The following is a 23,631-nucleotide window of genomic DNA, read 5'->3' as shown; positions in this document are numbered from 1 at the left end:
CAATCGTATTTATTCTTGATGACAATAAAAAATGACATTTGAAAGATTATATGTATGTAATTATTGTCATCTCAGTTGTTTCTAGAGAAACCAATGAGAAAATGCTCCAAATCAATTTTACTTTTCCCCTTACAGGAATCAAATCAATTAAGTAGGTAAATGGAATGGGACGACGAAGGTTGCTATAAAAGTTCTTTATGAAAACATCTATTCTGATCCAGCTAGCATTTAAATTTTTTCTTTACCATTTTTACATTTTCAAACATTTATCTTGATTTTTTTTTCCGTAGTATTGAGATGACAGACAAAACAAATAGCTTCAAATATGACCTTTAGAAAGCAGCTATTATAAGTTCACTGGTTCTAATTTTGAAAAGCTTAAATTCCATTTAACATGATGAACGAAATATCAACTTCAGCATCAAGTAAAATATACAAGTTTTTCCTGATGCATCATAGTTGGAGCCTTGGTTCAATTTCTTATGCCTCTTACTGTTTCACAACAAATTGATCATTCACGGATGCACTTTCGACAATCGTATTTATTCCTGATGACAATAAAAATTGACATTTGAAAGATTATATGTATGTAATTATTGTCATCTCATTTGTTTCTAGAGAAACCAATGAGAAAATGCTCCAAATCAATTTTACTTTTCCCCTTACAGGAATCAAATCAATTAAGTAGGTAAATGGAATGGGACGACGAAGGTTGCTATAAAAGTTCTTTATGAAAACATCTATTCTGATCCAGCTAGCATTTAAGTTTTTTCTTTACCGGCCAGTTTTACATTTTCAAACATTTATCTTGATTTTTTTTCATAGTATTGAGATGACAGACAAAACAAATAGCTTCAAATTTGACCTTTAGAAAGCAGCTATTATAAGTTCACTGATTCTAATTTTGAAAAGCTTAAATTCCATTTAATATGACGAATGAAATATCAACTTCAGCATCAAGTAAAATATACGAGCTTGAAGCAGATGATTAGCTGTTGAAATAAATTTAGAGTAGAACCAAGTGTATCATGGTGGTGGAAAGTAGGTAAATGAGCATGAATATTACCTTTAAGGAGTTCATTGGTACTTGCGATGAAAGGAGGAATACAATGTTCTATGTCTATAATGGTTGGCTCTGCAACAAGGATTTTCAAATTTGAGAGCACCAACTTTTTTCATCTTTCATGGCCATGAGGTCGAAATCACAACTAATATTAGGGAGTGGTTAGAGAATGTAGAGAACAACCACTGTTGTGTGTTTATAATATTTTATCATTTATATAAAAGGTCGATGATATACTGTTTAAATTCCATAAAAGATGTGTCTGCTACTATTTTGCCATTATCAATAGAGTATTTGCATTTAGTGACATATGTTGTTGTTGGAATTTGACACAATCTTATTTACTATGCCATTTTGCCTTAATGCATGATTTCATTACTCGACGATTCTTGAAATCCATCATACACTAAGAAGACACACATCATAGTCTTAAGGGGCATCTTGCTTGAGATATCTATAAATGCTTCATATGTCATATGCATGGAGCGTAATTGATTGTATTGGAGCTTCTTAGCAGGGGCAGCAAGACAATAACATATTTATCACCATTTTCCCACCACTTGGTTTGGTGAAGATTAAGTTTTATGATGCTTTTAAAAGTGATGGCTATCATGATACTCTAGCTGTGGCTGAAAGGGACAATGAAGGAAGCTTTCAAGGTGCTTGCTCAAGAAAGAAAAAGGCTAATACGTCTGCATAAGCAAAATTACTAGATGTTGAGCCAGCAGGGGAATTTTCACACCAGAAACAATGGAGTAGTACTTTTTATGAAGGGGATGCCAAGCAAGTTATAAACGCATATAGGGATGAAGCTGACAATGCACCATGGAGGTGGAGACCAGTGCTTACAAATATATTTTGTTATAAATATTTCTGTAATGAACTTCGTTTCTTTTAGACATACCCTTAGAGCATGTAACATGCTTGCTAAAAAACACTTGCTGCTTAGGCAGCCAAGAGTGGACCTGTAGAGTTATTTTTGTATTGTAATGACTTCTTAATTTTTTTGATAAATGAATGAATTTGATGCATATGTTTATATAACAAAGGTCATCCCAATCCAAAACAATCTAAGTAGCATACACCCTCCATAAGCACTCAATATTAATTTTATAAATAATAGTTATTAGATTTTTGTGTTTCTTTTGCAGCTTTTAATTTAATTAATAAAAAAATGAATAACTTTATGACTCGAGTGGCGTAGCCACGGGTTAATTTATAGTTTATATAATAAAATAGCTTGGTTCTTAAGTGGTTTGTGTGAAGCCTACATCGGATGGCTAATAGTTTATACAATCAATACATCTGATGATAGACCGACACGATTAAAGAGTAAGTTGATTCCAATTAGGAAACAATACTAACTTATCTAGAATTTATGAAACTTATCTAAATAACTTATCTAACTTATTTAAATTCTAACTTATCTAAATTTATCTGAAGTTATCTAAATTCTAACGTACTGATGATATTAATCCTCATAGCCTTCTTAACGACAAACTCTCCATAGCCTTCTCCAGACTGCCCAACACCTCCTCACAGATTACTTTCTTCTCAATCTCGATCAGCGAGGCTTCGCAGGTATAATCACTTTCTTCCTTCTTCGCAAACTTTCTATTGAGTATTAGTGCGATTGGGAAACTCCCAACACTTACTATATAAACTCATACAACTAAACACGAAGGGTTTTGGAATTACTACTAACTTATCTAAGAATTCTTCATTATCAACGCTAACTTATCTAAGAATTATTTGTTATCAACGCTTATTAGGGAAAGTTTATTTATTACATTGGCTTTTCATAATTCCAGTTATCAACATTGGCTGGCTTATTTGACTAAGCAAACACCAAACAATTTATTTTTTCCTTCGCACACATAGAATTTGTGTCGTTGAGCGGCATTGTACACCTGTATGAACACTGGAACCATATAAGAGAACACTTCAATTGATAAGCTTGAAACATCAAAATAACTTCTGGAATGGAAACCGTTACTTCAGAAATTCTTATTACTTATTGATTAGATAGATTGTTCATAGGAAAGAAAAAAAAAAGGTGAAGCAAGTTAACATTCCTCAAAATATGGCCCTTGAATATGTTGTTAGTGATTATTATTCAATGCAGTCATATTTATTTTGTTTTTTGCTCAACAAGTTATTGATTATCAATATTTTGTAGTCTGCCATGTTCTAATAAATTTTTTATTGTTTTCTATTTTCTCCTCAGCATGGATAAGACACAAACTACTTCTACCAGTGAGCGTGCTACATTTGCTGAGGTATTTTATCAAGTTTTTTTTTTCTTTTATTCTTACATGAATTGTAAAACTCCACAATCTATACAATGTTTGTTTTCTGCTTTCGTTAATATTGTTAACGTATTTGTATTTTAGAAGGTGGGGAGAGAAGTATGATGGGCACGGTAGCAGTATAAAATACACTGACAAGTGTCCCGAGTGCTTAGAGGATGATGAATGGACAAAATGGGGTGACAAGTGGGATGAGAATTTCAATCAATATAGCCAAGGTGTCAAGCAAGGAGAGACGTGGTGGGAAGGAAAGTATGGGGAGCGGTGGAACCATACATGGGGGGGAGGGGAGAGGAAAGGTCACGATGGCTCTGGTTGGGTGCACAAGTACGGGAAAAGCAGCTGTGGAGAGCACTGGGACACTCATGTTCAGCAGGACACATGGTATGAGAGGTATCTGCATTTTGATTTCCAACATTGCTTTGAGAACTCAGTGCAGCTACGAGAAGTTCATAAACCACCACCCGAAACATAAAGAATTTGACTTCATTCAGACTCAGTAGATGGATTCTATTCCCAAGTGGTGGTAATGGTAGTTAAGTTAATTACCACTTATGGTCTGGCTCTGTGGGGTTCAAAAGGAAGTCTGGATACCGCAGTAATAAGAGGCTTACCATAGGCATGCATCACCTGATCACCATGATCAATTGCTGCTCTGTTACTTGGTACACCATATCTAGGCCATCCAGTTAAGAATATTTAATTCATTTTTTTTCTTAGATTGTGTTTCCTAAAACTTATTGGCACCCTATTCTGCATTCGTGAGTGATGGAAAATGAATCTGTAATATTTTATATAATTTTGTTTTCTACATATCTTGCAGGTGACATTGTCTATGTAGTTAGTGACCCTAATTTTTTCAGTTGTTTGGGGAATGGAGACTATGCCTGCAATAAATAGTTGAAGTTTATATATATTAATATATGGAAAACCAAGGTTGCAACAACTGAATGTTCAATGGTGCCGACTAGCAAAGTTGGTAAAACCTTTAGGTGATGATACCAGAGGTCTAGGGCTCGAACCCCGCTAGCATCAAAGAGTTACTGATCTCATTTAAAACAGGCTTGCCAATAAAAAAAAAATGTTCGATGGTGCCAAATATTTTGCATTTTGCCTCCTTGCGTGTCATTGAGTTATACTAGCATTAATTGAACATTTGAGCGTTGTGAAATTGGGTTTTATGTGTTGAAGGATATGAATACTTAATTATATTTATCTCAACATTTAGACATTTTATGGATTCTCAAAATTTTGCAGGAGCATGATACAAATAGGCAATGTTACTTACTTTTTACAACATGTTATCTTTCAATTCGTGTAAGCAAATGTTCAATATGCTGATCTTATTTGCAGTGCAAGTGTGCAGGTAGGTGTTTGATAGAGAAAGGAAAATGATAATCCATGTTAAAGTGATTTGCTACTTAACGTTTGGAGACTTAAGATGCCTCAGGAATCAATGCTCTCGATTCGGGTGGGGTGAGATAACTTAGTTCCATCGGCTATTATCCATAAAGCTTTGTGAGTTGAGAAGAAAGAGGAAATGAATTCCAAGGTTTTATATTACTTTGTTAGATACAAAATAAATGGTGAGAAACAAAATCAAGAATCATTCAGGTTGAAGACAAGGATAATTTCTAGATCACGTTACTATACATTCGTATTGTAAAAATGTTATTCAAATTAGATCAATTCTGTACGATTATTTGGAAACATATGTAATTTTTTATCGCATCCACGAAGACTAGATGTAATTTTTAGTGTTGACAAGCTAAGTGTGAAAGGCACCCATATTGACTTGAGTGGCGTAGCTACAGATTAAATTCTAGTATATATATATATATATAGAAATGGAGTCAATGGGAGATAATGTAAGAATCAGTATCGACAAGGACGTAGTTGTTGGGTCTTCGTCGAATAAATCCCCGGATAGACTAATTGCTCCGTTTATAGGTATGGTTTTTGGTAGTGTTGATGACGCAAAGATTTACTATAAACAATATGGTCAACAAAAGGGATTTTAAACTCGTGTTCAGTCGACAAAATGGAAAAAAGGCGGTGTGGATTTTGTTACGGGATGTTTAATAGTTTGTTCACGTGAAGGGGTCCATAACAAGAGAGAAGTGGGAGAAGTGGGTGTTTCTAGAAATACTAGCACTGTCAAGTGTAGTTGCCCCACTAGAATGTGTGTTACAAAAAGAAAACACGAAGATATATACTATATAAGTTGCGCTGATAATGATAATAGCCACGGTTTGGTTAGTCCAGCAAAAAGAAATTGCATGAGATCGAACAAAAATATGCCTGAAGCGGCGAAGAAGTTGAATGAGATTTTTGGTGAACATGATTTACCTGTCGGTAAAGTTGCAGCTGTTTTTAGTGGGGAAGAAGTTGGGTTTACAAATAAGGATTGCTGGAACCATCATTATGGTTTGACTAGAAAGATGCCTAAAGAAGGTGATGCAACTGCCGTGCTTAAATATTTTATGCAGAAGAGTGCCGAGAATCCCCAGTTTTACTACGCTATTGATCTAGATCAAAATGGGACTACAATAAACTTTTTCTGGGTTGATGGGAGATCTCGAGTGCAGTATGAGTATTTTGGGGATGTTGTCTCTTTTGATACCACATATCCCACGAATGCATACTCTATGCCTTTCACCCATTTTACTAGAGTCGAACATCATATGCAATCGATTTAGTTTGGTTGTGCGTTGTTACTTGATGAGACAGAAGATACATTCATATGGTTGTTTAAGGCTTGGCTTGCAGCCATGGGTAGTCGTGCGCTAACTGCAATCATCACTGACCAGGATAGAGCGATGACTGCAGCCATTGCAAAAGTGTTCCCTGATATTCGTCATCATTACTGTCTTTGACATATTATGCAGAAATTTCAAGAGAAGTCATCCTTTACTAAAATTGAGACACTGGTAACTGACCTGAAAAACACTATTTCTTACTCGTTATAAGATTCCTGATTTTGAAAGAAGATGGTGTACAATAATAGAGAAGAATTAGTTGTCTGCAAATCCTTGGTTGACAGAAATATATAATATGCGGGAGAAAAGGGTTCCTTGTTATCTCAGTGACACATTTTTTGCTGGTATGCATACGACTGGGAGGAGTGAATCGATGAATTCTCATTACGACCAATTCATAAATTCGAGCACTATGCTGATGGAGTTTGTACATGGTAATGAGAGATCTTTGGCTTTGATTGCTAGGAATGAAAGAGATGTTGATTACTGCACTGAGCATATAGTTCACGAACTGTGGCTAAAGATGATTTCCTCCTTATGCATGCTGCGAAGGTCTATACGATTAATGCATTCAATAAATTTAAGGAGCAATTAGAGAAGGCAAAGATAGAATACATAATTGATGGGGACGAGATTGTCAACAATGGAACTGGAAGCTACATGGTGATCGAAATTCAAAGACCCGTAGAAGAAGTCCATTTAGAAAGTGAGTTTCAATAAAGGAACCTTAGAGGGAGACTGTGAATGTAAGTATTTTCAGTTTATGGGGTTACTTTGTGGTCACATGTTAAAGATTTTTCAGCGTTACAAAATCGAAGAGATTCCAAGACATTTTCTTTTGAAGCGGTGGATGCAAAAGGCAAACACGTATAAAGTGGAGTTTCATACTAGATTAGTGGCCGGCCATGAAAACCATGAAAACCATGAACTTTTGAGAGTGGCTTATTGTATCAAGGTTACTTCTCAAGTGACTTATGATGTGGGGAGTAGTGTTGAGGGTTATTCATATTTTATAGAAAAGATGGATGAAATAGCTAAGCATGTCTCAACGTTGAATATAGCTTCGAACGAAAGAGACGAAGATAATGAAGATGATCTAGTTGAAGAGTCTTTCGTTGATACCTCACAGGTTATGATTGTGATATTAATGTTTAATTTGATATAGGTTTAGTGTTTAATGTTATTTGATTTATTATAATGTTTAATTTGATATAATTTTTTTTTATTTTATTTTGACTTCCAAATCTTTATTTCAGATATTGATTTTGAATCCCAACATTTCTCAAACAAAAGGGAGGAAGAAGAAAGCGGAGAGATGGAAATCCCCTAGAGAGACAACCCTAAACAATCCAGGAAGAATGTGTAGAAATTGTGGAAAGATTACTAACCATGACTCGAGAAATTGTCCGGAAAAAAATAAGACGTAATTTGTAAAATGTAAGTATTTTTGGTTACTAGGTTGTTTGGTTTGTTGGTTAATACATAATCTATGATATGTTAAAGGGGTGCACATGCTTTGTGCATTTTGGTATTTTTCTGACCCTCTACTTGATATATGAAAGTGATTGTGATGGGTTGTTCATAGCTATTTGAGGTGAACAATCACTGTTCATACCTCAATATGAGCTATGAACACTCATTGTTCATATCTATTTGGGATGAACAATCAATGTTCATACGACAATATAATATATGATCAGTAAGAACACCTATTAGAGTATGAATAATTATTGTTCATATCTTAACATGAGCTATGAACACTCATTGTTCATATGAACAATCATTGATGATGCAGTAGCCAATGCATATGTCAATGAACTTGGCATATATGTGATGCAGTACAGGTTGCCAATGCATATGTTAATGAGCTTGGCATATGTCAATGAACTGGAAAAGTGGGCAACAAAGTCGGAAAGACATGGACGTGGCCATATTTGATTGGAAACGTCAAAATAATCATAACCCACAGCTGTGGGCACCACCCTCTCGGGCCCTAAATCCATCGTTTAGGCCTTCAAAATCACGTTTTTGTCGTTTTAAGAAAGTTTTGTTTTTGCTATATCTTTTAATATGAGAGTCTGTTTTCAATTTAGTCAATTAGGTTAGTTCTATTTTGATTAGTAGTTTCTTAATATGTGGTTATCCCAAAACTTTCTATTTTTGGAAAATTTCGAGTTTTGTGGTAATTAGGGCATTTCGCCTATATAAATGCTGGTAGTCTGTATTAGGGTTTTTCAGTTTTGGTTTGAGTTAACAATATTAAGAGTTACTTCTCTTGTTTCCATTGTTTGGTATTCCTTGTGTGTGAATCAACAAACCTTGAAGCCATTAATCCCTGATATTTCATAAGAAATCAACAGGCTTTAGTGTAGGTTGTGAAAATCTGCAATTTATAAGTTCTTCCCTACATGCATCAATTGTTCTTACTTATCATATATTATATAATGTATGAACAGTATGAACACTTATTGGAGTATGAACAATCATTGTTCACACCTCAATATGAGCTATAAACACTCATTGTTCATATGTATGAACAATCAATGTTCATACCTCACTGTATAAGTTGTGCACAACACTATATAATTACAGAGAAAGTTTATATACGACAATGTATAAGTTTGCACGACAATGTATAAGCTGTGCACGACACTGTATAATTTTCGGACACTATTTCGAAAACTCATGCAGTGGTCAACTCGAGTGGACAATGTATAGCGTTTTGCAGTCTCGCTTTTACATATCTTTTTTACTTTTTAGATTGTATTTCATTATTGTGATAGTTTTTGCCTTATTGCTAGAGAAGATATGTAAATAATTGATCACAAACTTATGTCTGACCCTCTACTTGATATATGAAAGTGATTATACTGTGGTTGTGATCCTTTGATGCTTCTGAAGAATTTATTCTTTGCCATTTTGTGTAAATTGATCCGTTGCTTATGAATTATTTAGGTTTTGACTCGCTCAAAAAGTATCAGGGATTCTAATTTGTTACTTGCATACCTACAGTTTTGAAGTAGCTTTGGGTTGAATCTTGCGGTGTTTTTATTTGTTGGGAAGACTTCGACACTTACGATAAATGTAGCTGGTGTTGTGAAGGATTGGTTATTGATGCAAGTTGAGTTCTGTCAGAGTTAAGTCAGAGTTTTCAGTTTCAATTATGTCAGAGTTTTCAGTTTCAATTCTATCAGAGTTAAGGTGTGTAATAGCAAATCCAATTTCAAATTTTGTATTGATGACCATACTATTGCATCTAAGAACTAATAAGAATTTCCAAACTTCATTGTAACATACTTCCTGTCAGAGTTTTGGTGCAAGTTTTGGTTGTCAGAGTTTTGGTGCAAGTTTTGGTTGTCTGAGTTTTGGTGCAAGTTTTGGCATAGTTGGTTCTAGCTCCACAATGGACATGGCCTGACGTTTTAATTTTTGTTTGGCCTTACATTTCATCTACACAATGAACACGGCCCTATGTATCGCCATATTTGCCGAAGTTTGAAGAATTAATTAATAATCCATACACTGATACACTCTGTAAGATCAAAATAATCGCAGATATTTTCATTTTTGTACTTTCAGCAGTCTGCACATTTCAAGACTTGGCAATTGGCACTTATGTTGGCACTTATGTCGCACTCAATCCTTGAGTAGAATATTATGAAATTCACCTCCCTTCAGGGGAAGAATTTTTCTGTAGAAAGTACAAGAGGCATGTGCAGTGTGACACTACACTGCTAGTGTATCACTGAGTACCATATTTGAAACATTGTTGGGGAACAAAAGAGAACAAAAAACTCATTGGTGGATCTTCTGAAAACCTTTAAAATAAAAATGGAGTATGATGGTCAATATATAAGAAACTCTACATTGTCATCACAAAATGGTATACACATCCCAAGTAACACCATGCGAAAAAGTATAAGGGAACAAAGATCAGTACAACTTTCCTTTCTAAACAAGCTAGACTTCTTGCTCCATCAGAAGTATAAATTAGTTAAAAATCCCAAAAAGATCTATGCACAATAGCCAAATGACTTGCCGTGAAGAGGCGATGACTAACAAACCTCACTAGCCAATTTCACCAAATGGGAAGAAAACATTCAATTTGATTCAAACACTGTCCATTCAAATCTCTCAAGCCTGATCAGTTAACACTATACATTTTTAGTCTTTGTCTAGGGGATGCTGAAGGTTTGCCAAAGTCTGTTCTCAAAATATTGCATGAACTTAACCCCCACGGTTCTTGGTAACTAAACACTATTGAATCCACTTGCTAAGCTTGCAAACTAGCACACAAAACCTGACTAAATTCTAGTTAGCTGATTCGAATCCACTTGCTAAGCTTGCAAAAGACTAAATACTAGTTAGCTGACTAGGAGCTGGAGCTATCTTGCAAACTAGCACACAAAACCTTCTGCTCTCTAAAGATTTTTCCCACAATTCACCTTCTCTTTATATAGCAAAAATGGGAAGAGACCTTTGCTGTATTGGTTATCACTATCCCGTGTAAATTTGAACTTCAAGATCAATCATGATCTATGAATGTAAAATAGCTCTTCGACAGATCTAAGCCAGACACCCCAACTATGATTCTTTTCATACAAATATTTTTCATACTTTTGGCATAACACCGACTTTCCCAGTAGTTGCACAAAGAAGAACGATGAGTAAAAACCAAGAAATCTCTAAAACTACATTGAACAAGAAATGACCCTAAACTTATCAAACGCAAGAGAATAACTTAGAAACAACAAAAACTAATTGATAAAACAAAAGCAAGACAAACTGAAGCTTAGCACTAAAACTATTTAATTAAGACTGAAATTCTATTGATTTTTTATCATGCAACCAAACCCCAAAGAAATGAAATTATCCCAATTGGGATTTGGGAGCATAAATTTAGATTCCACTGTTACATCTCCCACACAAACTTCATTTCCCCAATTTTTTCTGCAATGCAACTAAATTAACTTAACTTGAACATTTCAATGACCACAATTAAAACAAAAGGCTTGGAAATTCAAGAGAGAGAGAAAAAAAATAGATCAAGAGAGGGAGAGAGAAAGCATACCTGTTTGAATCCTTCTTCCTCAGTAGAGAGGAAAGAATTCAAAACCCTCGTGAGTTTGTTGAGTTTGTTTGTTATTTGTTTAATTTTCGGTGATATGAAAACGGTTTAATTTTTTGTAGTTTAAGGTGATATAAAAACGCCCAATTTAAAACCCTTCGTGAGTTTGTTTATGTGAGTTTACGAAAATTTATGAGTTTTTGAAATTTTGTTTCGTATTTTGTGAAATTAATTTTGAAATTTCGTTTTTTAAGTTTGGATCCAACGGCTGTGTTTTTTTTTTTTTTGGCTGTTTCGGAAACTAAAACCGATATGTATATATACTATATATAGTCTAAGTGTTTAACAGATATTTTTAAATACATTACCTGGTCCGCACGCAACCAGTATTGTCTACAGTGTACGTTGCCATCCAAGCTATTAAGTCAACAGAGTGGAGTATTGAAGATAAACACGTTCTTCCTGCTCTTAAACAGCTGCTTCTCAATCCCTTTGAGTGTATTAAGTTGGCAAACTACAGGTATGGGTTTTTAATGTTTCAATAGCTTCTATTTATGTTCAACTAGCTTTTGTTACTTTGCATAAAAAAGTTTAATAAACATAGAATCTTCTTTTTTCCATTCTTGATTCACTAAATGATGTAATGTAAGAGGCATCTCTAGGGGGAGGCATCAACTGCATATTTGCCTCCACCATTTGGAATTTCGCCAAAAACCCATCTCTAGGTGGAGGCAAATGTGGAGGTATCAACTTTCTACACGAAATTTGAGATTCTGGTTTGCGTCCACCTAAAGTCGGTCATTGTCTGCGGAAAAAAAAATTGGGTTTTGATGTGGGGGAAGAATCGGCACCATTTCTCCACTAGTTTTGTGATTAAAAACATTCTAATGATCACTATTGATATGAAATACAAAGGAGGGTTTTAATTGGTGGGGTGTCGAATTAGAGCTATTTCGATTTGGAAAATTGGGGGTTTTACTAAATTAGAGTATGGATGTTATGGCGAAACATTAAGGACCGTGGATTTTGCTTGGAAGGATGTATTCTTAGCTTTGGAGTTGAATTCTTAAAGGAGCTAATTTGGCAACTCAAAAGTAAGTAAATTCTACATTCTTTCTTCTTAATGATATGTATAGTAGGGTTAGTAATTGATTAGAGTAGGAATATATAATATGTTTGTGTGTGCTGTGACTTGTGTCAGGCTATATTCCTTGCACTTTGATTTCGTTTTTACCATATGTTACAAGAATGTTTATTTGAAAGTAAAGTGGAGAAGTGAGGGCATGGTTTGCATGTTCTTCAGAAGAGAGAGACGTTCATGTTGGACAGTAGATTGTGCTTAGCTTTATTCTTAACTCCGCATGGTGTGATATCCATTTGTATGTAATGGAAGATTTGTTTTTTTTATATGCGTGATGTTTAGTACTTTCTATTACATTCTTGTTATTTTACTTATTGACGTGTTCCGTGTTAATTTGATGGGTATAGTTAATACCAGACTAATTTGGGTGTTGTCACATACATGCTTATGCCTGATGGTTAGCTTCTTTTCCTTTATTTCTTTATGAACTTGGTCTTGCCGCTTAGCTGCGTGTATGCATATTCTCATAATTAATTGAGTGAAATTAGGCCTTTACGTAGAAACCATGACGCTCAAGTGAAATGTATTTGTTGAACCCACTTTGACGAGAGAGGCACTATTGACAATGTTGAACCCATGTCTTGCTAGTGGCGGTAAGGGTACCAAAGTAGAACCCACTATCAAGAATGGAAGTTGATGCCATTGAGTGTATGGTGAAGAGCCCTTATCCCAATTTGTGAACGTGGAAAGCTAAAGCTAGTAATATTGGAACTGTCGAGTTCTAGTGATGAACTGTCGAGTTCTAGTAATGAACTGTTGAACTTTAATGGAAGAACTACGTATGGTTTGATGGTTTAGGGCACATAGGCAGCCATTTGGCACAACCACTTCTAGGAGCTTTTCGTTATGTCTTTGTAATTGTTCTTCGCGTTGAACCCATGTAACTCAAGTGATGTTGTGTTGAACCCACTTTGATGAAGGTGGCCGACCAAGTTGAATCCATGTTGATAAAATGGCGGTTAACGTACATGACCACATTGAACCCGTGTTATGGTGGTCGATGTATATGACCATGTTGAAGTCATTCTTACATGGCGATCGAACTCATTGAGTACATGGCGACGAATTTATATTGGCCTATCTGAATATTTCTTTAGAGATATTATAGTCCCTTACGAGGGATTACTTTGTTGTGACAATCTGTTCTGTTGTGATGACCAGTTCTGTTATGAATCTTGATAAGCGATTTTGCAATCTACTAACATCATTATTTCAAATGCATAACTTTATTATTCCGGTTTTGTGTTTTATTTAACTCCCTCTTTTACATCCTTGTCCTAAATTGTTAAATGATTAGTTAGTAGATGTTATTTGTTGGGCGCGTGGTTGCTGCACCCTTACAGGTTTTGTGGGATTTGTTGGTTAAAAGTACTAAAAGGCGACTAAGGTCCATAGGTATTATCTTTGAATCTCTTTTGTATCTCTTTTAGAAAGTTTTATAATAAATACTATTTGTTAAGGATGTAAACTTTTTGATAGTTCTAAGACTTGGATGTATATATTTAACTTGTGTTTTCGATAATAACTTTGTACAAGGTGCTTGGATGATCTGGCATTAGTCGAGACATTCAAGTACTTTGGCGTACTAAGTCCCAATGTCGCAGTGATCTCATTTTTGTAAACCGGTTACTTAACTGCTCTAGAATTGATGAAGACGGTTAAGTAGCTAGGTTGATCAATGAGATATATATTGCTTTGATTTTTAGGTTATGATATGTTTTTTTTTGTTCATGAAATGTTCAAAATACAGAGGAGACTCTGTAAAAAAATTCAAGAAAAGTCACGTATCTTAGGTGTATAATTGTTTGAGATTTGGGGCGTTACAATAAGACCAGAGGTTTTATTTGGCGAAGTCTACCATCTATCATCATATATATAATATATGGTTCTATTTTAATTTTTCATGATTTCACATACTTGACATGTTACCTTGTACTCAAAGCAGTCCAAGATCGAAGGTGTGTCTTTGTTAAAATGTTCTCTATATATGTGTTGTCAGATATTTGATTTAACATTTTTAGATCTCTTTATTGATTTGTCTTATCTTACTAATCATTAATCATATCTGAGGAAGAGAGGATTACGTACACTAGGCTGTTATGTCTTTGCATCTGAGTGTCAACATCTCTTCCCAGTTCTAAGAGATTTGACATTTTCTTCCACTTATTTATCGCAAGTGTACTGTTGGTTGTTAACTTGTTATCATAGACATTGGTTTTAATCTATGAGTAACATAGTTACTTCATTCCCACATTAGTTACTTCTTTATTTCTTATCGTTTAGTTAACTTTTCATTTTCAAGAAATGTGTTATTTCTCTTACCCGTCACTTTGTTGGATCAGCAGGTATGGAAGTGTTTGCTGCAGCTTTTGGCAGCATTGTCGGTTGTGTATGTAACAGCATAAACAACTACAGTATGGAGCAATGGAAGTATATGAAAAGCCTCACAGAAGAAGTTGAGACACTGAAAAGCAAAAGACGGGACTTGAATGTCAAAAGGAATGATGTAGCACTGAGATTACGCATGGAAGAGGAAGAGCTAATTAGTAAGAAACCCAGAGACAAGGTACAAATTTGGTTGGATGAAGTCCAAGATATTATGTCTTAGATGGCCTTGAAGAGGAAGCTAAGCAAGGAATGAGATGCTTAAATAATCTTGTACCTAATTGTTGCTCAAGATTAGAATTGGGTAAACGAATCTCAAAGATGATTGAAAAGGTGACGAGGCTTTCAGAGAAGGGTGGCAAACTCTCATATGAGTGCTTAGCGATTTTTGTGCCAGAGATGGGAATGAAGATGCCCACACCAAGAGTTATGAGTAAAAAGAAAACTCAGAAGAATTTGGAGATGGTCTGGGAGTGCTTAATGGATGATGAAGTCAGAAAAATTGGTGTCTATGGGATGGGGGGAATTGGCAAGACCACCATCTTGAAAGAGATCAATAATCGACTTTTACGGGAACAAGAACGTTTTGATAAAATTATATGGATCACGGTATCTAGAGATGCAAATGTCCGCAAACTTCAAGATGACATTTCAAAGGAACTCGATCTAGATTTGTCAGGTGTAGACAACGAAGTCAGACGATCTTGGACGACATGTGGGAAGCATTTCCTCTGCATGAGGTAGGAATTCCTGAACCTACTAAGCACAGTGGATGCAAGCTTAGCATTAAGTACCAGGTCCTCTGAAGTGTGCAAGAAGATGGAATGCCAAATGAGTATTGAAGTTGAACTTCTTTCCAAGGAGGAAGCTTGGGAATTGTTTATGGATAAAATTGCCGAATTGCTTGCCCCAGAAATAACTGAAATCGCAAAAATTCTCATCGAGGAGTGCGCTGGCTTACCCCTTGCAATCGTCGCAACTGGTGGAGCTATGACAGGAAAAGATGACATTCAAGAGTGGAGAGTTGCTTTGAGTGACTTGAGAGACTCTACCAATTGGATCATGGACATGGAAGACAATGTCTTCAAGTGCTTGAAGTTCAGTTATGATCAATTGGGAAATGAACTTCTTAAACAATGTTTCTTACTCTGTGCATTGTATCCCGAAGATTGGAATATCCGAGAGGAAGACTTGATTGATTATTGGATCATGGAAGCAGTAGTCGAAGGAAGCAATAGGCAAGTTGAGCTTGACAGGGGGGCACTATATTGAATAAGTTGATTCGTAGTTGTATGCTAGAAAAAAGTAAATTTCAGTACAGTTACTATGATCAGCCTCATGCATGTGTGAAAATGCATGATTTATTGAGGGATATGGCCCTATGCATTGCTAGAACGACTAAAAAATTCATGATTAAATCTGGTTTAAGGTTGGAAGAATTACCAGATGTGCATGAATGGGATGAAAATCTTGAAAGGGTTTCACTGATGCACAATCGTATTGAAGGTGTTTCAATCAGTCCAAAATGCCCTAGACTCTCTACCTTGCTACTTCAAGGAAATCCTTTCAGAAATATAGCAAATCATTTCTTTACGCACATGCAAAATCTCAGGTTTCTCAACTTATCTGAAACTGACATAGAGGTATTGCCTAATTCAATCTCGAACTTGGTGAATCTTCACGTATTACTCTTATACAATTGTCACAGATTGGAGACAATACCTTCGCTAGCCAAGCTCCAATCCTTGAAAATATTAGACCTCAGCGACACTGGCATCATTGAACTGCCACAGGGGATGGAAGCCTTGGTTAATCTCAAACGCCTTGATCTCCAACATACAAAACTGAGAGAAATTGCCGCTGGATTAATATCGAAGTTACCATTACTCCAAGAGTTACAGCTTTACTGTGTGGATGATGTACATATTTCTGGAGGAGAAATTGGAACCAACTTTGTTGATGAATTGCTAAGTCTAACACACTTGGAAAATCTTTCCATCAGTTTCTGTTACTTGGCTGAATTCACTAGATATGTCGGATCTGTCAAGTTTGAAGGCTTGAACAATTTCTTTTTTGATGTAGAAAATGTAAACAAAGTTTTTCGACCATTTAAGAAGAGAGGTGTATTTATGTGCAACTACTCCTGCTGCATGCCTTCCCATGCTCTTTTACTCCCTCAAAACACCAAGTTCCTTTATGTTTCCATGTTAGATGATCTTACAAGGTTGCTGAAAATGGTGTGCTTAAACAATGTAAGGGATCTTAGAGAGTGTCATATCGGTTATTGCTCTAGTATGGAGTATATCCTGTCTACAGAAGATGAAAAAGAAGAACAGAGCACTCTTCTACAACATCTGGAGGAAATGCGAATCCATGATTGTCCCAAATTGCTCACCCTTTATAAGGGCGTCGCAACTCATAGCACTCTTTCTTCTTTGAATGAACTGTTTATTTGGAAATGTCCTTATCTCAAGTATTTGTTTTCCTCTAACTTGTTCAAGCAACTGCGAAGCCTTGAGGGTGTTTGTGTCCAGCATTGTGATGGACTAGAGGAGCTAATTTCTTCGGAAGAGACCGATGAAGAGAGCAGCACTTCTACCGTTAACAATGCCATCATAGTCTCAAGGTTAAAGAAATTTGATTTGTTTAGCCTACCAAAGTTGAAGATGTTGTTCCCAAGGTTGTTGCTGCACTTCCAAAACCTCCAAGAACTGTATGTTTCTGATTGTGAACAAATAGAGGAGCCAGTGGCCGTAGAAGAAAGGGAAGATGTGAGCAAGAGCAGCAGTAGTTATACTGCCGTCATCACAGTCCCAACTTTGCAGAAGATACATTTTCGTGATCTGAAATTGAAGAGCATATGGAGTGGGATATCAATTTGCAACTCTTTGCGTTACATTTCTGTATGGGGATGTCATGAACTGAAGACCCTTCTCTCAACCAGGTTGATGCAGCACTTTCAAACCCTTGAAGAGATATATGTTTACGACTGTAGACAAATGGAGGAGATACTATTAGTTGAAGAAGAAATGGATGAAGGGACCATCAATACTACTACCACTAGTGCTATCCATACCATCATTCTCCCTAGATTACTGAAGCTAAAATTGTACTTGCTACCAAATCTTAAAAACATCTGGAAGGGAGTGATGATATGTGAGTCACTTCAACTTGTCGAAGTATTTGATTGTGGCGAACTGAAGAGGCTCCCTCAGTTCAGCGGAGAATATCAGTCACCACCACCTGATCTCAAAGGCATCAGAGGAAGTGAAGAGTGGTGGGATTCACTGGAGTGGGATAGCCCCTATGCCAAAAATCTCCTTCACCCTATATCCGAGTGCGAGTTCCCCATAACGGAGGAAGGGAAGAAGATTAAGAAAAAGAAGACCTCTAGCACAAGCTGGTACGTATCAGCTATTTTTCACTCTGTTATGTCATCAAGATGAACTCACTAGTCCAGGTACTCAAAAATAAAATTGACGTTATATCAGTTATTACAAGGGAACTAAACCATTTTCATTTTTCGCAAATTTACTTTCTCCAAGATCAGTCCTCTGTCATCACACTCATATAATGCTTCCTCTTTTATTTCCGTCTATGCTCATCATGTCAAAGAAAAAGTTCTGATCTCTTTGGTCCATCTAATATATTCACTTTGTTTTATAACCAAATCATTGTTATTTAGATTGTGACTGCTTTACTGACTTTCATGTAAAAAACTTGACAGGTTACTGCATGATTCGCAAAACTCAAACATCTCATTGAGTGGGCGGTAAAAGGTTTTAAGGTGAATCTTATTGTTTTCTTTTCTCCTTTTGATAATTTTACTTACAATAATTTTCTAACATAATGCATGGGGCCTCTTTGTGTGTGTCTTCTTCCAGAAACACCAAGGAGTTGAACTTGGGAGACTTAAAACTAATTAGTTCACATTTCTCAGTAGTGGACTGAAGTGCGTACAATAAAACGAGGTTTGAGCATTTTGAACAGCAATGTTAGATCTTGAAGATATATAGTTTCTCAAGGAGTTCGTTTTTATGTGCTTGTAAACAGTATAATCAAGTCGCTGACTAATGGTCTAGAAACACTTATGTAAGTGGTGTGGATCTGTCTGTTGTTTGATACTTGTTACTTGTTAGACACAACAAAGAAGAGACTGTGAGTTGGGTGATGTATTACTGGTTACTGGACAAAATATTTGCTTACGTAAAAAAAAAATGGATATAGAGGTCACTCCTAGAGTTCTCACGAATAGCTTCTAACTTTGTAATTTGGTGCGCATCTGAAGTTCTGAACAAGGGAGAGGATGCATTTATTGTTCCTAAAACTTGTGTGTACTTCAGAGTTCAGACTAGCTTGGTGAATTGGGACAGCGAACAAAATGCATAGTAATAGAGATTAGAGACCCCTTTTGCCTTAGTTCTAAACCGCACGTGATGCTCAGAATTGCTAAGGGGGATTTACTTATGCCCTTGTGCTGTATTATCGTAAGTTTGTTTTTTTTTTTTTTTTTAAGATAAAAGGGAATCACTTCCAAAACTAGGAAGTGCTCCCCGGAGAGTGCATACATAATTCAATCAACGACCTTGCCTTGGCAGGGATTAAACTATAGTGCGGGGGGCTCGCCTTCCTGTCACACTCCAAATTTCCAGAATATTTAAAATAGGGAATTATCCACACCCTATTCTATCTTCTGAAAATCTAGAATGAAACCAAATCCTAATAACCTATTATTAACTACGATATTAAAATATGAGATCAAATTAAAACCAAAATAACAACTCTTAATGTACAAATTTAAGAATTTCGAAACAACTCTATTACATCTGTTTCAAATTCTGTTTCAAATTAAGACTTTATACTTCATATACCTTATATTAGTAAGACTCCAAGAGCGAATCCAAATCAAGCGTCTTCATCCACTGTATTCTATCATCTATGTTTCCAAGAACACACCCACGTTGCAAAAGAAAGCAAACATGGGTCAGCAAATTGAATTTGCTGGTATGAATAGATCAACAACATAAAAACAATTACATACTTTAATTATCCAAACAAACACTTTATATGTACCCATAACTTAACCATTCTTAGCTTGGAAGACAGGTAGTTTCGTCATTTCAACTGGCATAGTTTCTTCCCAAGCAAGACATCCATTCTATTAACTCATGATAATAACTCATTTTAATAACTTAGTCATTGAATTAAATCTTACCGATATCCCCTTCTGTATAAGGGTAGGACAGCGTCCCTGCACAAAATATCATTAAGTCCTACCCTCTTGCAAAACAAAGTTAGGTTTCCTAAACCTAAACATTTAATTCATATATCTACTTCTCTCATAATGCCCATGAGAATATACAATCTGACATAATATATCATCAATATTAACATTCAAGTCCAGCAACTCGCTCATACTTAAAGCCAACATTTTTCTTAAAAACCACTCGTCTACTTATGAGAACGAGGAAATATATCACAACTAGAGAGTACATTCATCCCTCGTGAGTATTAACTCACACAAACCACGTATACATTTCTCATAAGATATTATGTACATCATAATACATAAATATTCATATGCAATAACTCAGTCACACGTAAAAATCAATATTTTACTTTGTTTATTAATTATCTCGTTGACTCATTTATTAAAAGACACAGCCTAACATTTAGGGGCTATTTATTTTTTTGGGTTAAGTTATAAGAGGGTTTTATAAGACCATGTGTTATAAGAGGGTCTTATAAGATGGTCTTATAAAATGGTTTGTTTTTCATTTTAAGTTCCTCTTATAAACACTTGTAAAAATAGAAAAAACAAATACATGACATCTTATAGATGGTTATTTGACAAATATAACCCTACTTTACATCACATTTAACTTGAATAGATTAATTTGAAACAAACGTATAGTTTGATTTTCGGTTTCAAATCAATTTTGATAATTAGAATATCGATTTTAAAAAACTATCTTAATTGGCGGTAGTAGTGGTAGTAGTGGAGGTGATGATATTGGTTTTAATAACATGGTGGTGGTGGTGGTGGTGGTAGAGTGGAGGTGATGATATTGGTCTTAATAGCACGGTGGTAGTGATGGTGGTGGTGGTGGTAGTGGAAGTGGTGGTGATTTTAATAGCACGGTAGTGGTGGTGGTGATAGTCTTAATAATACGGTGGTAGTGGAGGTGATGATGGTGGTGGTGGTGGTGGTAGCCGGTGGTGGCTAGGGCAATGGAGTTATTTGGAGAATAAAATAATGAAAAGGGAAGAAGAGAAAAATGAGGCTAGGGATATATGGACGGGGGCGTTTGAGTCATTTTTCAAGTTATAAGACTTATAGAATTTAAGTAGATCCATTTTGGTACTTATAAAATTGGAGCCTCTTATAAGACATTTATAGTAGAATGCCTCTTATAAGAGGCAAAAAACAAACCAAAAAAATGTCCAAAATCACTGGGCCACATCTTATAAGAGGTTATAAGACCTCAAGGTCTTATAAGAGGCAAAAACAAATGGCCCCTTAGTTCCTACTCCACGATTTGCACTATACACATTTGCCAAGTCACACATATCCGTGTGCCTCACTCACACCGAGTACCACTACAAGATATATGTCCCAAGCGGGGATATCACCTCCAGGAAACATATTTTCATCTTGTAAACTCGTAACTTGTGAGTTATAGCCATCTCTGGGCTTCCCATACACACAATCACAAAGCCTCTTTTGGGCATAATAAAATATCAAGTCATTCATGGCACATTCAATGAATACCTTGGGTCATTCTCGCCACATTCAAAGAATACCTATCATAACATTAACAAGTCATTCACGACACATTTAATGAATACCTTGGGTCATTCCCACCACATTCAAAGAATACACATCATAACATTAACAGGTCATTCATGACACATTCAATGAATACCTTGGGTCATTCCTGCCACATTCAAGGAATACCCACCTACATTCCCATACATTCAAGGAATATAGCCAATCCGCAAGGCGAATGTCTTAGTTCCTCTCTAAGGCGGTTTTTCACATGACATAATTAGTCATAAATATTTCATTTCATTTCTTTTCATCAAAGAGGCGTGGAGAGATCTAAAGATGTGGGAGACACATTAAATTTTCACCGGACACTTTTACACCGGATTTTAACACTGAAGAGTTCTTAGTTATTATAATATTTCATTACAAAACAAATATCGTCTCAAACAATAATTCATTACTAAATATTCCAAACACAATAACTAATCAACTCACCTCATTATTAATTATATAAATCTTAGATATCAAAATGTTCAATCAGGAATAATGCATTAGTTAAATGTCTTGTGAATACATTTTAAACAACAACAATCACGTACACAATTAAGTACTAACATTGTACACATATAATTATTACAAACCCTAATATATATATATATATATATATATATATAGTGTAGTGTAGTGTAGTGGCTGCACTTTTGCTCAAAACTGCCTATGTATCCAAATCTTTCAAGATTTGAATCAAGCCTTCGTAGTTCTTATCAACCACATAGGCAATGCTATAGTTTTTCCTACATTCATCCAAATGATATGTAACTTAATTATTTAGAAACTAAGGTATGTAGATATATTTTTTCATGTAGAACTCGAAGTCCCAACCTCAGCCCATCTAGAAGAAAACTTAGGTCGAAAACGGTAAAAATCCTAATATTCAGCAAACTAGATTTCTGACGGACTATCTTCCGAATAACACAACCCTTTCCACAGGTATCCAAACGCATCGAGGCTTTTTGTGTTGAAAAGATGACACACAGAACTTACTTTATTATGTTTTACAAAAACACCCAATCTCATTCTATATGTGCCAAAACTAGGCTCAAACACAGTGCAAAGAAACTGATTTCTGACGCACTATTTTCTGCTAATCAAACTTCCAAATGTCATAATTAATTCCACAGGACTTGGAATGCGATGAGGCCAATTGGAATAGAAAGAAGACTTTCATATCTTACTCTTTTATGTTTTATAAAAATACTAACTCTTAATCTAACTATTTTAAAACTGGACTTGAACACAGTGTGCAGAAACTGATTTCTGACGCACTGTTTTATGTCAACCAAACTTCCAGACCTTATATCTATCTCCACAGACCTCGGAATATGACGAGGCCAATTGAGTTAGAAAGAAGACTTATAAAACTCACATTTTCATGTTTTACAAAAACTCTAACTCTCCACCTAGCTTTATGCGATATGTAATCAAACCCTATGCAGAAAATTGTTTTCTGACGAATAGAATTTCTGACGCATAAAATTGTCGAGGTCATATCTTTTTCGTCACTCATCCAAATTAAGTAAGGCTCACTGCATCGGATAAAGGACTCTCTAAGGTTTCATTAGGTTTTGGTTTCCCACAAATCTATAAAGTATAGTGTCCTATACACTTCCTACAATGCAACATATCCAGAATATGTGCACAAACAGTTATTATATATTGAAGTCAGTTTCCATAATCTTAAACACAAGTATGAACTCGGGTCAAAGTATGAGGTTGTACCTCTATAAGTCTAGATTCTAATGGTTTTGGAATCAACAAAAAAGAGTAAATATTTTAATTTATATGATTTTATTACTGCAGATTGCTCAGTTTCAGTCCCAGTTTTTGCGTCAGACTTTAACTTAAATTTCAGTATGCAAAAAGACTAGATATGAAATTTTACAAAACACGAAAGTTGTAGATATGCGTGTCTACAGTATACAGGCGTTGGATTCACATCAAAAAGATCAAAAACGAATTTTTTATGCTTAAATTACTAAGAATAGTTATGAAATTCTAAAAATCAAAACCCTATAACATGAATCCAATGACTTTACATAATTCAAAACAGCTGCAGGCCTATATAATACTACCAATC

The 23,631-nt window shown here is 35.5% G+C and overlaps 1 protein-coding gene across 1 annotated transcript; it reads left to right on the top strand.

Moving 5' to 3' along the window:
* Positions 1 to 11,728: 11,728 nt before the first annotated feature.
* LOC147489673 (disease resistance protein RFL1-like) lies at positions 11,729 to 19,144 on the top strand. The gene is given in 6 exon segments (XM_086574699.1): positions 11,729 to 12,293; positions 14,683 to 14,943; positions 14,946 to 15,979; positions 16,012 to 18,128; positions 18,453 to 18,512; positions 18,610 to 19,144. Coding segments are annotated over 5 exon segments (3,561 nt in total). The 5' UTR covers positions 11,729 to 12,193; the 3' UTR covers positions 18,502 to 18,512; positions 18,610 to 19,144.
* Positions 19,145 to 23,631: the final 4,487 nt, after the last annotated feature.

The sequence above is a fragment of the Coptis chinensis genome, chromosome 7, assembly GCF_015680905.1.
Source record: "Coptis chinensis isolate HL-2020 chromosome 7, ASM1568090v1, whole genome shotgun sequence".
In the NCBI taxonomy this organism is placed as follows: Eukaryota; Viridiplantae; Streptophyta; class Magnoliopsida; order Ranunculales; family Ranunculaceae; genus Coptis; species Coptis chinensis.
This window is presented reverse-complemented; position numbering and strand designations above follow the sequence as displayed.